We start from the raw sequence: 13,149 nt of genomic DNA on the forward strand, positions 1-13,149 counted from the left end.
AACCCTTGTAACCTCTACTCCCTTTTAAAATCAGCCAGAGGTAAACACAATAAGGATGGGCCGCTGCTAATGGGCCACTGCTGTGTACTTGCCACCCAGGCCAAAATTTACCAGCCAGCCCCTGGTAGCGCCTAGAATTGTTCTACTGATTGCCCAGGGTCCCAGTGGTCGGACGTGGATGACATATCACTTACCATCACTTTGAGATCTTACCTGGACGCAGTGATGATGAGGATGATCTGATGTGGGAAAGATGACACTGGCACACAAATAAAATCTATAATGCCATCCTCTCCCCAACGTGCACTGTATATACCCAGTGTTTATACAGGAGGTTAATCAGTCCTGGTGGCAAACATTGCAGAAATGCAAACCTCACTTACTGGAAATGTTCGGTTCAAGGTCGTCCTGTATTAACAAATATTCCCTACAAGTCGGGTTTTCGTTACTTTTGGTTTCGCTTGTGTCCATCATTTTATATAATTTTTATGTGAATGACTGTAAGTTTGTAGGATGGAAACATTCTTGGCACCGTTCATCAAACTGCTGGATACATTAGAGACTGAATTATGTGCACAAATAGGTTTAATTGAAATGCACGGGATCCCTCGCAGTAGGGCTGGACCAGGAGGCACGAGACACCTAGTCCTGTAGTAATAATCTCCTGCTGATAAAACACTGATGTAATGATCTAATAAGGGACACATCACTAGAATCAAGGGTCTCTGCGCCTACATAATTCTGCTCTCAGATTACATAGATAAATCCTGCTGCTGATATATTCCCTTGAACCTCTTAGACATCATAGCTAATAAAGCATTCGGACCTCTTTTCCAAGTCATACATCTTCCATAGCCTCCGAGGCCACATTCAGAGACCTGGACTCTGTCCAATAAATCATCCCATATAAACGGCATCCTGGAGGGATAATACATAATAGCCACATTTTCCAAAATCTCTTCCTTTTTTTTAAGTCCTGCATCTTCCATGTCCCCCCTGAGCCTGGGAGATTCGTGCATATTTCAGGAGCGTTAGGGAGTATGGGCTAATGTACAGAAATAATGTAGCGGATGCTCCTAGAGAGAGGAGTGGGTTGAGCTGCAGTACCAGATGTGGCCATGCAACTCTAGAGGGCGCTGTTTTAAAGGGATAGTCCCATTTTCATAACTGGGTATTGTCAGATCGAGCTTATAAATACGAGCAATTTTTCTATTTAAATGTTCAGCCGTTTTTGAGGTAACACTTTTGTTTACAGCTCGTCGTCTTGGAGACCGACCACTGCTTTTAGAACATGCGTAGTGTTTTTTTCTATTGAGCTTGTAGTCCCTGTTTTGAAGCTGGCGAGGATCACTGGAGCGCGTGCTGTCACCTCCTAACCCCGGCCAGCTTCGGGGCAGTCCTTATAAGCTAGAGAGCTGCAGTGGTCGGTCTCCTTGGCAACGAGCTGTAAACTAAAGAAAAATGTGAAGAGCTCAAGGACTAAATTACAAAAGTGCTTGTTTTTATGTGCACTATCCATCCATGTAGATGGGAATGACCCTTTAATTTGGGGCGGCGTGCAAATGAGCCTGCTCTGTTGGGATCCCCCCTCCCATGATCCCTCATTATCGGCCTGTCATAATTATAGACGATCACTGTAACACCCCTTTAAAAATACAGGGTACACAAGGGTGACTGCAAGCTGTTCCTAGAAATGGTCACCTCCCCGGCCTCCTCCTGCTGCAGGGGTCTACTGGAATGTGTAGTTGACACTTCCGGCAAGTGGCCACTAGATGGCGCATTACTACTGTAGTTTGGCCCAGCGCAGCCACTGTAGCCGGTTGCTATGGAGATGAGAACTCCGGAAGTGAGATATCCCTGCACTCAGTGCACTGGAACGGAATGAACCCGAGCGAGGAGGAGACTGTGTGGAACAGTGAGAGATTGTCCCAGGTGGTCACACTGCCCTCAGTCATTACATAAAACTCAGCGAGCACTGACCAAAGCAACCAATCAGAAAGTGAAAGGAGCAAGCTGATTGGTTGTAATAATTTTTTTTTCTTTCAATCAACTTTATGTATACATAACTGCAATAATTACCATTCTGTCACCCATAGCAACCAATCACATTGCTGCTTTTATATTTGAGAAGCAGGTGAAGAAATGAAAAGAGCCGTCTCGTTGGTTTATAGTATCGTATTTTATTTTTTTCAATCAGCTTTATATGTAAACTGTTTATATTCAGTGTAACAATAGAGAATGTGGATTAACTGAAGTGGTTAAATAAAGTCATACATCTTTCAAGAATTAGTTATGAAAAAATTCTGTCATAATTTTTTTTTATCAGGAAAGACGGTGGTGTTATGCCTTATACCGCCATATAGTGCATAAATACACGTCCACGCGCTATATATACACGCCGTGTACACTTATACAGACCGCTCATAAAATGTTCACACTAAAATGGGTGTATGACAGATCCACGGTCCGGAGGGGCAGCGCGTCCCCAGGAATTACGCTAACAATCCACAGAAAAAGCATTCTCCATTTCTGATTTTCCTGTGGAAGCTGAATAAACGTTAACCAGTCACTTGGGCGCTGCAGGCGATCAACAGACACTGATCGGCTGCAGTGTTCATGTCTTGTCCAAAGCAGAAGAAACCGTGTGGACAACACCTCCTTTCACACAATCGCCATTTTTGAGCACATTGTGTTTTTATAGATTTGTCATTTATATTATTTTTTTTCAGGTTCCTTTTAGAGTCTTAAAGGCACACGGCGGGGCTGTCACTTCTTGCCATTTCTGTTTTGAGGATACAAAACTTCTGACAAGTTCCCATGATGCAACAGCAAAACTGTGGATAGGTGGCCCCCCCAGGGTACTGGGCTGGACCTGCAAATTTGGGGACTGTGTTTCCATGACTGTAACAGTTTTGTAGTCCGTCATTGTCATCTGGCAGCCTGAACACCTAGTCATGGGCTACCCAGAATTACAGCCCGTCATGGCTCTACTACACTGTGTGCAGAATTATTAGGCAAGTTGTATTTTGATCCCATGATACTTTTTCTACATGTTATCCTACTCCAAGCTGTTCAGGCTTGAGAGCCAACTACCAATTAAGTAAATCAGGTGATGTGCATCTCTGTAACGAGGAGGGGTGTTGTCTAATGACATCAAAACCCTATATAAGGTGTGCTTAATTATTAGGCAACTTCCTTTCCTTTGGCAAAATGGGTCAGAAGAGAGACTTGACGGGCTCTGAAAAGTCCAAAATTGTGAGATGTCTTGCAGAGGGATGCAGCAGTCTTGAAATTGCCAAACCTTTGAAGCGTGATCACCGACCAATCAAGCATTTCATGGCAAATAGCCAACAGGGTCACACAAGAAGCATGTTGGGCAAAAAAAGGCTCAAAATAACTGCCCATGAATTGAGGAAAATCAAGCGTGAAGCTGCCAAGATGCCATTTGCCACCAGTTTTGCCATATTTCAGAACTGCAACGTTACTGGAGTAACAAAAAGCACAAGGTGTGCGATACTCAGGGACATGGCCAAGGTAAGGAAGGCTGAAAAACGACCACCTTTGAACAAGAAACAGAAGATAAAATGTCAACACTGGGCCAAGAAATATCTTAAGACTGACTCGAAGGTTTTATGGGCTGATGGAATGAGAGTGACTCTTCATGGGCCAGATGGATGGGCCAGAGGCTGGATCTGTAAAGGGCAGAGAGCTCCACTCCGACTCAGACGCCAGCAAGGTGGAGGTGGGGTACTGATATGGGCTGGTATCATCAAAGATGAACTTGTGGGACCTTTTTGGGTTGAGGATGGAGTGAAGCTCAACTCCCAGACCTACTGCCAGTTTCTGGAAGACAACTTCTTCAAGCAGTGGTACAGGAAGAAGTCGGTATCGTTCAAGAAAAACATGATTTTCATGCAGGACAATGCTCCATCACATGCCTCCAACTACTCCACAGCGTGCCTGGCCAGTAAAGGTCTCAAAGAAGAAAAAATAATGACATGGCCCCCTTGTTCACCTGATCTGAGCCCCATAGAGAACCTGTGATCCCTCATAACATGTGAGATCTACAGGGAGGGAAAACAGTCCACCTCTCGGAACAGTGTCTGGGAGGCTGTGGTGGCTGCTGCACGCAATGTTCATCGTAAACAGATCAAGCAACTGACAGAATCTATGGATGGAAGGCTGCTGAGTGTCATCAGAAAGAAAGGGGGCTATATTGGTCACTAATTTTTTGGGGTTTTGTTTTTGCATGTCAGAAATGTTTATTTCTAAATTATGTGCAGTTACATTGGTTTACCTGGTGAAAATAAACAAGTGAGATGGGAATATATTTGGTTTTTATTAAGTTGCCTAATAATTCTGCATAGTAATAGTTACCTGCACAAACAGATATCCTCCTAAGATAGCCAAATCTAAAAAGACCCCACTCCAACTTCCAAAAATATTAAGCTTTGATATTTAAGAGTCTTTTGGGTTGATTGAAAACATAGTTGTTGAGCAATAATAAAAATAATCCTCTAAAATACAACTTGCCTAATAATTTTACACACAGTGTATAAATCCATATTGTAGGAAATGCAGTGCTCATAGGCAAGTCCCATACTGCCCTTAAAGGGGTTGTCCACTACCATAAACAGCCTATCCTTATGATCGGTCATCAATGTCTGATCAGTCGGGGTCCAGCACCCGTCACCCCCGCCAATCAGATGTCTTAGGCGAACATTGACCGGAACTTCTCAATTTGCGGAGCTGCTCCGTCTTCTGATAGTGACCGCTGGGTACTGCACAGCTGCCTCCTATTCAAATAAATAAGGGGAGGATATGCAGTACCCTGCGCCTCGCCACTATCAGAAAGACAGAGCAGCTCTGCAGTTGAGCAGTCCCGGCCACCGCCGACACCAAGAACATCTGATCATCGGGCGTGCTTTGTGTCAGACCCCGACCTAGGACATCAATGATAAAGTAGTGGGAACCTCTTAGGGATTGTCCAGGAATTGATGCGTTCAGAAGCTCACATGGTCGCTACTGACCTGTGCTTCATGGTCACGTTATAGAGAGATCCCGTACTGAGCCCCCATTATTAGCCAGAGCAGGGATCTGCTGGATGTTAATGGTCACCTGGCCATGTAATGTCACTTATAGAGAGAACAGTGATGATATGGAGGCAGCCATAACCAAATCTAATTATTCCTGACTGAACAGTAATTTTTCTATTTTTTATTTTATTTGTTCCTGATCTGTAATTTTAAAGATGAGCACAGCGGTCCTATCTCTGAGTGCAATCCGACAGGTGACAACACCAGGTGACAATTTTCTCATCAGCTTTGAATTTTAGTCATCCAACATTCATGGTCCGACCGTGGCTCTCCCGACCCGACCTCTGCAGCCTCATATATTCCTATGAGGATGTTGGGTTAGGTTTAGGAGAACCATGGTGGTCGGTTTGGACATCTCGTCTCGTACTTGGACCGTCAATTTTTTTTTGATTCATGAAACCAGCCTTAAACAGTTTGTCTCAATGAGATAATATACTTTTATTAATGAAGCCGCCATGATGATGATATCCGCTAGGCCGCTGCACAGGAAATGCACCCTTACATGGTGGCCTCTCGGCTGTATAACTGTCCCTGTAATGCATCAGTGGGCCAGGTGCCATTCTGGCACATCAATGTGGGATCCGAACATGAGGGCAGTTTGCACTGGGGGGATCAATGCTCCCTATGCTTTTTATGATTAATGTTTCCTTCTACTGTGTTAATCATCATTTTCCTGACCTCTAGGATGGTGACATCATCATATGACAGAACTGTCAAGCTTTGGGATTTGCAGACCGGGAAAGTGCTGGTATGTAATAATTACTATTACACTATATATACTGTATATGATGTAGCATAAATAATATAATATTCTGTCACCAGTGGTCGGTGAGCCTCGATGGCCTTGTTACATCATGTAACGTTTCAGGAGATGGAAAACACGTAGTCTGCAGCGTTGATGTGGAAAATGGCATCTGTATCATCGATTGCACGATGGCTTCCAAAGTGATGTATATTAAAGGTAAGCCTACTCATTAAAGGGTTATTCCTGGAAATATTACTCTCTGCTTCCTTCCATACTTGAGATGGGGCTGATGCATCCATTCAGATCCCTGCTTCCAAACACTGATTTGCTCCTGAAAAAAAGTTCTGTTTGTTTACTAAGTTTTCATATTTTTTCAGTGTGAACAGTGCAAGAAGCCGTTTCCTATCATGTACTTGGACAATGGAAACGTGATCACCAAATGCTTCTTCTGTCGCCTCTCTGCCCCGTGTAGCAGTATGCCCACCAGCCCCTGTGCCGTGTAATATCACATCTATATTAGATGTGAATTATAATGCCTGTTATTACAGCAGGAATAAAGGTGAAAGGGATGAAAATGCAAAATAAGAGACCTCTGTTTATGGCTTGTTATTGGATTCTGGTTCTTTATGATGTAATGAGTGTGTATATGTCTGTATGGATGTGTATATGTATATACTATATATGTGTGTGTGTGTGCAGTGTGTTTGTGTGCATGTACGGTGTATGTGTGTGTTTATGTACTATATATGTGAGTGTGTATGTAGTGTATATATATATATATATATGTGTGTGTGTGTATGAACTATATATGTGTGTATGTACCGTGTGTGTGTACTATATATGTGTGTGTACTATATATATGTGTGTGTATCTACCATATATGTGTGTGTGTGTATGTACTATATATACCGTATATACTCGAGTATAAGCCGACCCGAGTATAAGCCGACCCCCCTAATTTTGCCACAAAAAACTGGGAAAACTTATTGACTCGAGTATAAGCCTAGGGTGGAAAATGCAGCAGCTACCGGTGAATTTCAAAAATAAAAATAGATGCTCCATACCGTTCATTATGGCCCCATAGCTGTGCCATATAGTGCTCTGCACCATTCATTATTGCCCCATAGCTGTACCATAGAAAGCTGTGCCATATAGTGCTCTGCACCGTTCATTATTGCCCCATAGCTGTGCCATATAGTGCTCTGCACCGTTCATAATTGCCCCATAGCTGTGCCATAGAAAGCTGTGCACCGTTCATAATTGCCCCATAGCTGTGCCATATAGTGCTCTGCACCGTTCATTATTGCCCCATAGCTGTGCCATATAGTGCTCTGCACCTTTCATAATTGCCCCATAGCTGTGCCATAGAAAGCTGTGCACCGTTCATAATTGCCCCATAGCTGTGCCATATAGTGCTCTGCACCGTTCATAATTGCCCCATAGCTGTGCCATATAGTGCTCCATACCGTTCATTATTGCCCCATAGCTGTGCCATATAGTGCTCTGCACCGTTCATTATTGCCCCATAGCTGTGCCATATAGTGCTCTGCACCGTTCATAATTGCCCCATAGCTGTGCCATATAGTGCTCCATACCGTTCATTATTGCCCCATAGCTGTGCCATATAGTGCTCTGCACCGTTCATTATTGCCCCATAGCTGTGCCATATAGTGCTCTGCACCGTTCATTATTGCCCCATAGCTGTGCCATATACTGCTCTGCACCGTTCATTACTGCCCCATAGCTGTGCCATATAGTGCTCTGCACCGTTCATTACTGCCCCATAGATGTGCCATATAGTGCTCTGCACCATTCATTACTGCCCCATAGATGTGCCATATAAATCTGTGCCATAGAAAGCTGTGCTGCTGCTGCTACAATAAAAATAATAAAACACATACTCACCTCTCTTGCTTGCAGCTCCTCAGCGTCCCGTCCCGGCGTCTCTCCGCACTGACTGATCAGGCAGAGGGCGGCGCGCACACTATATGCGTCATCGCGCCCTCTGACCTGCACAGTCAGAGCAAGAGGACGCGAAGACAGAGCGGCGCCCGGCGGGTGGAACGTGGACAGGTAAATATGTAATACTTACCTGCTCCCGGCGTCCCGCTCCTTCCCCCGGACAGCTGGTCTTCGGTGCCGCAGCCTCTTCCTCTGTCAGCGGGCACCGCTGATTAGAGAAATGAATAGGCGGCTCCGCCCCTATGGGAGTGGAGTCCATATTCATTTCTCTAATGAGCGGTCCCACGTGACCGCTGAACAGGGGAAGAGCTGCGGCACCCGGAGACCGTGGGACGGGCAGGGGGAGCGTCAGGAGCCCCGGAAGCTGGTAAGTATGCCTCAGCGCCCTCTCCCCCTCACCCGCCGACCATGACTCGAGTATAAGCCGAGAGGGGCACTTTCAGCCCAAAAATTTGGGCTGAAAATCTCGGCTTATACTCGAGTATATACGGTATGTGTGTGTGTGTGTGTGTGTACTATATATATATGTGTCTGTGTGTGTACTGTATATGTGTCTGTGTGTGTACTATGTGTGTGTGTGTACTATATATGTGAGTGTATATGTATGCTCTGGACAGTATGCTGACAGACACAGCTACTCTTCTTGTCACAGCTCACATTGCTGTGCCATCGTCGATGAGCTTCACTACCTGAACAACTTCTGTGGGTTGTAGACACCGCCTCATGCTACTGTACCTCTAGGGGTGAGAGCAATGACAAAATACAAAAGTGACCAAAACAACAGCCAAATAGGATGAGAACAGATACACACGTGGTCAAAATTGTTGGTACCCCTCATTTAATGACAGAAAAACCCACAATGGTCACAGAAATAACTTGAATCTGACAAAAGTAATAATAAATAAAAGATCTATGAAAATGAGCAAATGAAAGTCAGACATTGCTTTTCAGCCATGCTTCCACAGAATTAAAAAAAAAAATAAAACTCATGAAATTGGCCTGGACAGAAATGATGGCACCCCTGAAAATAATGTAACAAAAGGGGCATGTTGTGTTCACTAACTATCATCACAGGTGTCTACAATTTTGGAATCAGTGAGTGGCCTGTATATAGGGCCTACAGATACTCACTGTGTTGTTTGGTGACATGGTGTGTTTCACCCAACTTTCCTGATTCTTCTCACCCTGTATCCATCTGCTATTCCTGGTATGTCCTCTGGCTGCAATCCCATCACCATCATCCAATTTTCCTGATTCTTCTCACCCTGTATCCATCTGCTATTCCTGGTATGTCCTCTGGCTGCAATCCCATCACCATCACCCAACTTTCCTGATTCTTCTCACCCTGCATTCATCTGCTATTCCTGGTATGCCCTCTGGCTGCTATTACTGTTTAATTTTTCCTTCCTGCATGTTTTGCCACCATAATTCTTTGATGCTAACACACAGTTGGCTTTATTTTTCCATTTGATTCTGATGATTTCCTTTTGCATTTTCCCTTCTGACTTCTAATTAATCCCCTCCCGTGTCTGTGATCAGTCTCCCTGCTGCTCCTCCCTCCTGATCACACCTGGCCTATTTCATGTGCACTTAGCCTGCTATAAATTCAGAGCGGCAGGTCTGTCTGGACCGTGGTCTGTCTCTATAAGGATGGCTCTAAAAGGATGACAGCAGAAATATGCCAGAAGGATGGCTCTAAAAGGATGACAACAGAAATCTGCCAGAAATGAGCCAGAAGAGAACAGAAGGTACGACTAACCACTGTTAATGTGAGTCGCCTGCCAGTGCCGTGGGGTACTCGGTACTGGGTCCGGTACTTAAAGGGGATGTCACAGTGGCTGCAACCCGATCCGTGGCCCTGGGCGCCCAAGTAAAAGGGGAAAGGTCTCTTAAGGGATTAATAAAGTTTTGTGTTTGTGACGCCACCTGTGGTTCTCAGTCAGAGGGGACCGACTCTGCTTAAAGGGGTCCTCTGGGGTGATGCTACTGCAGTAAGATGGTGACTCTTCCCACAGGTGAAGCGGGGTCCCCAGGGCTCCCAATGTGTGTGGCAAGGGTGGTGAATGCCGATAAGAAATGGAGGACACAAGGTTGTAATGTCTTTACCTGGTTTACTGATGGTAGCAGGGCACAGTCCAGGGTACCAGGAACAGGTGATGATATGGTCCAGCCGGCATGGAGCCAAAGGTGGATCCCTCTCCCAGGTGAGGTCCATAAGTGTCATGGTTCTCAACACACAGAGAACATAGTTGAGCATACAAAAAGGACTAGCTCTTGGAAGATGGGAACTCGAGCTGACCGTGAGCTAAACCTATCACAACAACTGAAAGTGGCCGGGTAGCGTGCCTACGTTTTATCCCTAGACGCCCAGCGCCAGCCGGAGAACTGACTGACCCTAGCAGAGGAAAATACAGACCTGGCTCACCTCTAGAGAAATTTTCCCCAAAAGGCGGACAGTAGCCCCCACAAATATTGTCGGTGATATTAGAGGAAATTGACATACGAAGTATGAAAATAGGTTTAGCAAAATTGAGGTCCGCTTACTAGATAGAAGGAAGACAGAAAAGGGGACTTCACGGCCAGCTGAAAACCCTATTCAAAATTCCATCCTGAAATTACTTTAGAACTCTAATATCAACTCATGACACCAGAGTGGCAATTTCAGTTCACAAGAGCTTCCAGTCTCAGAAATATTCAAACACAGAGAACTGGAACAAAAATGCAAACAAACTTAGGACAAAAATCCAACTTAGCTGAAAGTAGTCTAGGAGCAGGAACATGCAACAGAAATGCTTCTGGTAACATTGTTGGCCGGCATAGAAATGACTGAGGAGCAAGGCTAAATAGAAACTCCCACATCCTGATGGAAACAGGTGAACAGAGGAGATGACAAACCCACGTTAGTACCACCAGTGACCACCGGGGGAGCCCAGAAACCAAATTCACAACACATAAGCCTTCCTACTCGTGCTAGTTTGCGAGGTCCCTGCTGCCTGTAGCTTGCTGGCAAAGTCCTCTCTCTCCTGTCCTGGGATTGTTACCCGTATGGTGGGCAGCATGAGCTGTTTTATAGGATCTCTATCACGACCCGGGCTCTTCAGGTGCTGCTTCACCTTCAGGTGTGGTGTGGGCAAATAACATACAGTCCTATGCCCTCCAGTTCTGCCGTGTAACCTGGAGTACAACATGACCTCGTGGGCTCCCGGTGCCTGGTTCCTGCGCTTCGGCTCTGAGGGTGCCCGGTCACAGTTCCCCTCTCAGCCCCATTCCTTCTTCTGTGCTCCTTTCCTATAACGCTTCACTGCATTCAATCCCTCGGGTTATCCTTTCATCCTGGAGCTGCAGCGCAGTCCTGGCTGCACGGCTGCACTCTCTGCTCTCCTCTCCTCACTCTTCAGTGTCTGCTCCAGACTAATCTAACTCCTCCTCCAGGCCAGGATACTTAAAGCTAGGAGAGCTCCCCTGAATCCGGGTTCAGAGCTCTCCCTTCTGGCCAGGATTCAGAACATGTTGAATGTAGGTGCATTACCTGGTAAAGAGAATCCTCCTTGCCACCAAGTATGATATCGCCCTCCCCGAAAGGAAGGCAACATCACTGTAACAACCGGTTACCTGGGGTGTTACAAATGTACTAAATTTCTTTCCCTTTCCACCACACGTACTCTCATCATGCTGACATACGCTCTAACAGTTTTGGCTCCATTACTCCTCACTCTTCTTTGTTATCCCCAAACCCCAGCACCCTCTAACCAAGTAATAATCTCTCCTACCCTCCTGCCTTCCCAACTGACCTCCTCCTCTGACCTGCTAATAAAACACAAAACAAGCCGCCCACTCTCCTCCCACCTGCTCTGTCTCTCTCTGCTTCTCTTCACTGCTGGCGACATATCTCCCAATCTTGGACCCCCACATCTCATACCTCCCATTATTATCCCCTTCTATGGCTCCCAACCCCAACATAAACACCCGAACTCTTGCCCACCTCAAATCCGTGCCCTTGACGCCCACCATCCTGCTCCCTCTCTCTGGATCACTCTGGAATGCCCGTTCTGTCTGCAATAAACTCCACGTGATTCATGACCTCTTTACCTTTTGAAATATTTCCTGGGCCTCACTGAAACATGGCTGACACCCTCTAACACAGCCTCCCATGCTGCACTATGTTACGGCAGCCTCCACTTCACCCACACTCTTCGTCCTGGCAACAGACAATGTGGAGGAGTGGGCCTTCTCCTTTCTTCCAACTGTACCTTTAACCCAATTCTACCTCTACCCTCCCTTATCCTCCCCTCATTTGAAGTGCACTCTGTCCGCATCTACTCTCCCTCTAGCCTTCAAATGGCCATCATATACCGACCTCCGGGCCCTTCCACTGCCTTTATTGACCAATTATCCACCTGGCTCCTTCACGTTCTCTCTGCTGACATTCCCACCATCATCATGGGTGACTTCAACATCCCCATTGACACCCACCAGTCAGCAGCCTCCAAACTCCTGTCCCTTACTTCATCTTTTGGACTTACTCAGTGGTCCTCCTCAGCCACCCACACAGACGGGCACACATTAGACCTAGTCTTGACCCCTTTCTGCTCCCTATCTAACTTCAAAACCTCCCCTCTCCCTCTATCTGACCACCATCTACTCACTTTCTCATCACTGTCCTCCACACCTGTCATCCATGTCCAGCAACATGCGCACCCCCGCAGAAACCTCGCACATCTAGACCCTCGCACACTCTCTGACTCTATTTAGCCACTGTCCTCCATAGCTTCACTCCACGACACAGACACTGCCACTAGTTTCTACAATGCCACTCTGGCATTAGCCATCGACTCGGTCGTCCCTGTCATGCATAGAGTGCAACCAATCAATAGACAACCCTGGCACAATAACATCACTAAAAAGCTTCGGCAAGTATCCAGAATCGCCGAACAGCGTTGGAAGAAAACGCATTCGCAAGATGATTTCACTGCACTCAAACAAGAAACACTCGTATTCAAATCAGCTCACCTCTGCTAAAAAGGCCTATTTCACATCCCTCGTATCTTCTTTATCCCACAACCCCAAACGGTTGTTCAACACCTTTAACTCCCTCCTCCGCCCACCACTGCCCCCTCCGACTTCCTTAATCTCTGCTGAGGACTTTGCCACACACTTCAAAAATAAGATAGACCAAACAAGGCAAGTCTTTGTTGTTAAACCACCACAATCCCTTTGTATGCCAGACCAATGTCCTAACCCCATAACTTCCCTCTCCAAAAATCACTGAAGGACAGCTTGCTCATCTCTCCAAATCACACCTCACCACTTGTGCACTTGACCCCATCCCACCTCCTCCCCAACCTC

The 13,149-nt window shown here is 46.0% G+C and overlaps 2 protein-coding genes across 5 annotated transcripts in view; one reads left to right on the top strand and one right to left on the bottom strand.

Annotated features, from left to right (window-relative positions):
• LOC143807275 (uncharacterized) overlaps nt 1-346 on the bottom strand; it is a 65,715-nt gene extending 65,369 nt beyond the window's left edge. Inside the window, exon 1 of one of the 2 annotated variants that reach the window (XM_077288637.1) lies at nt 214-346. The gene's annotated coding sequence lies outside the window, so the exon portion shown is untranslated. The remainder of the gene's footprint in view (nt 1-213) is intronic. The other variant, XM_077288638.1, reaches the window with a different exon arrangement.
• The window catches only part of LOC143807280 (WD repeat-containing protein 88-like), a 180,638-nt gene that overhangs the window by 150,613 nt on the left and 16,876 nt on the right, over nt 1-13,149 (top strand). The window contains exons 1-4 of one of the 3 annotated variants that reach the window (XR_013221691.1): nt 1,833-1,932; nt 5,781-5,844; nt 5,919-6,057; nt 6,219-6,394. Coding sequence is in view for 2 of the 3 variants with exons in the window: in XM_077288647.1 (XP_077144762.1) it covers nt 5,781-5,844; nt 5,919-6,057; nt 6,219-6,223 (208 nt within the window). In the remaining variant the exon portion in view is untranslated. Of the gene's footprint in view, nt 1-1,832; nt 1,933-5,780; nt 5,845-5,918; nt 6,058-6,218; nt 6,395-13,149 lie in introns of those variants that run through there. The other 2 variants (XM_077288647.1, XM_077288646.1) reach the window with 2 other exon arrangements.

Source organism: Ranitomeya variabilis, chromosome 2 (genome assembly GCF_051348905.1).
Source record: "Ranitomeya variabilis isolate aRanVar5 chromosome 2, aRanVar5.hap1, whole genome shotgun sequence".
NCBI classification, from domain to species: domain Eukaryota; kingdom Metazoa; phylum Chordata; class Amphibia; order Anura; family Dendrobatidae; genus Ranitomeya; species Ranitomeya variabilis.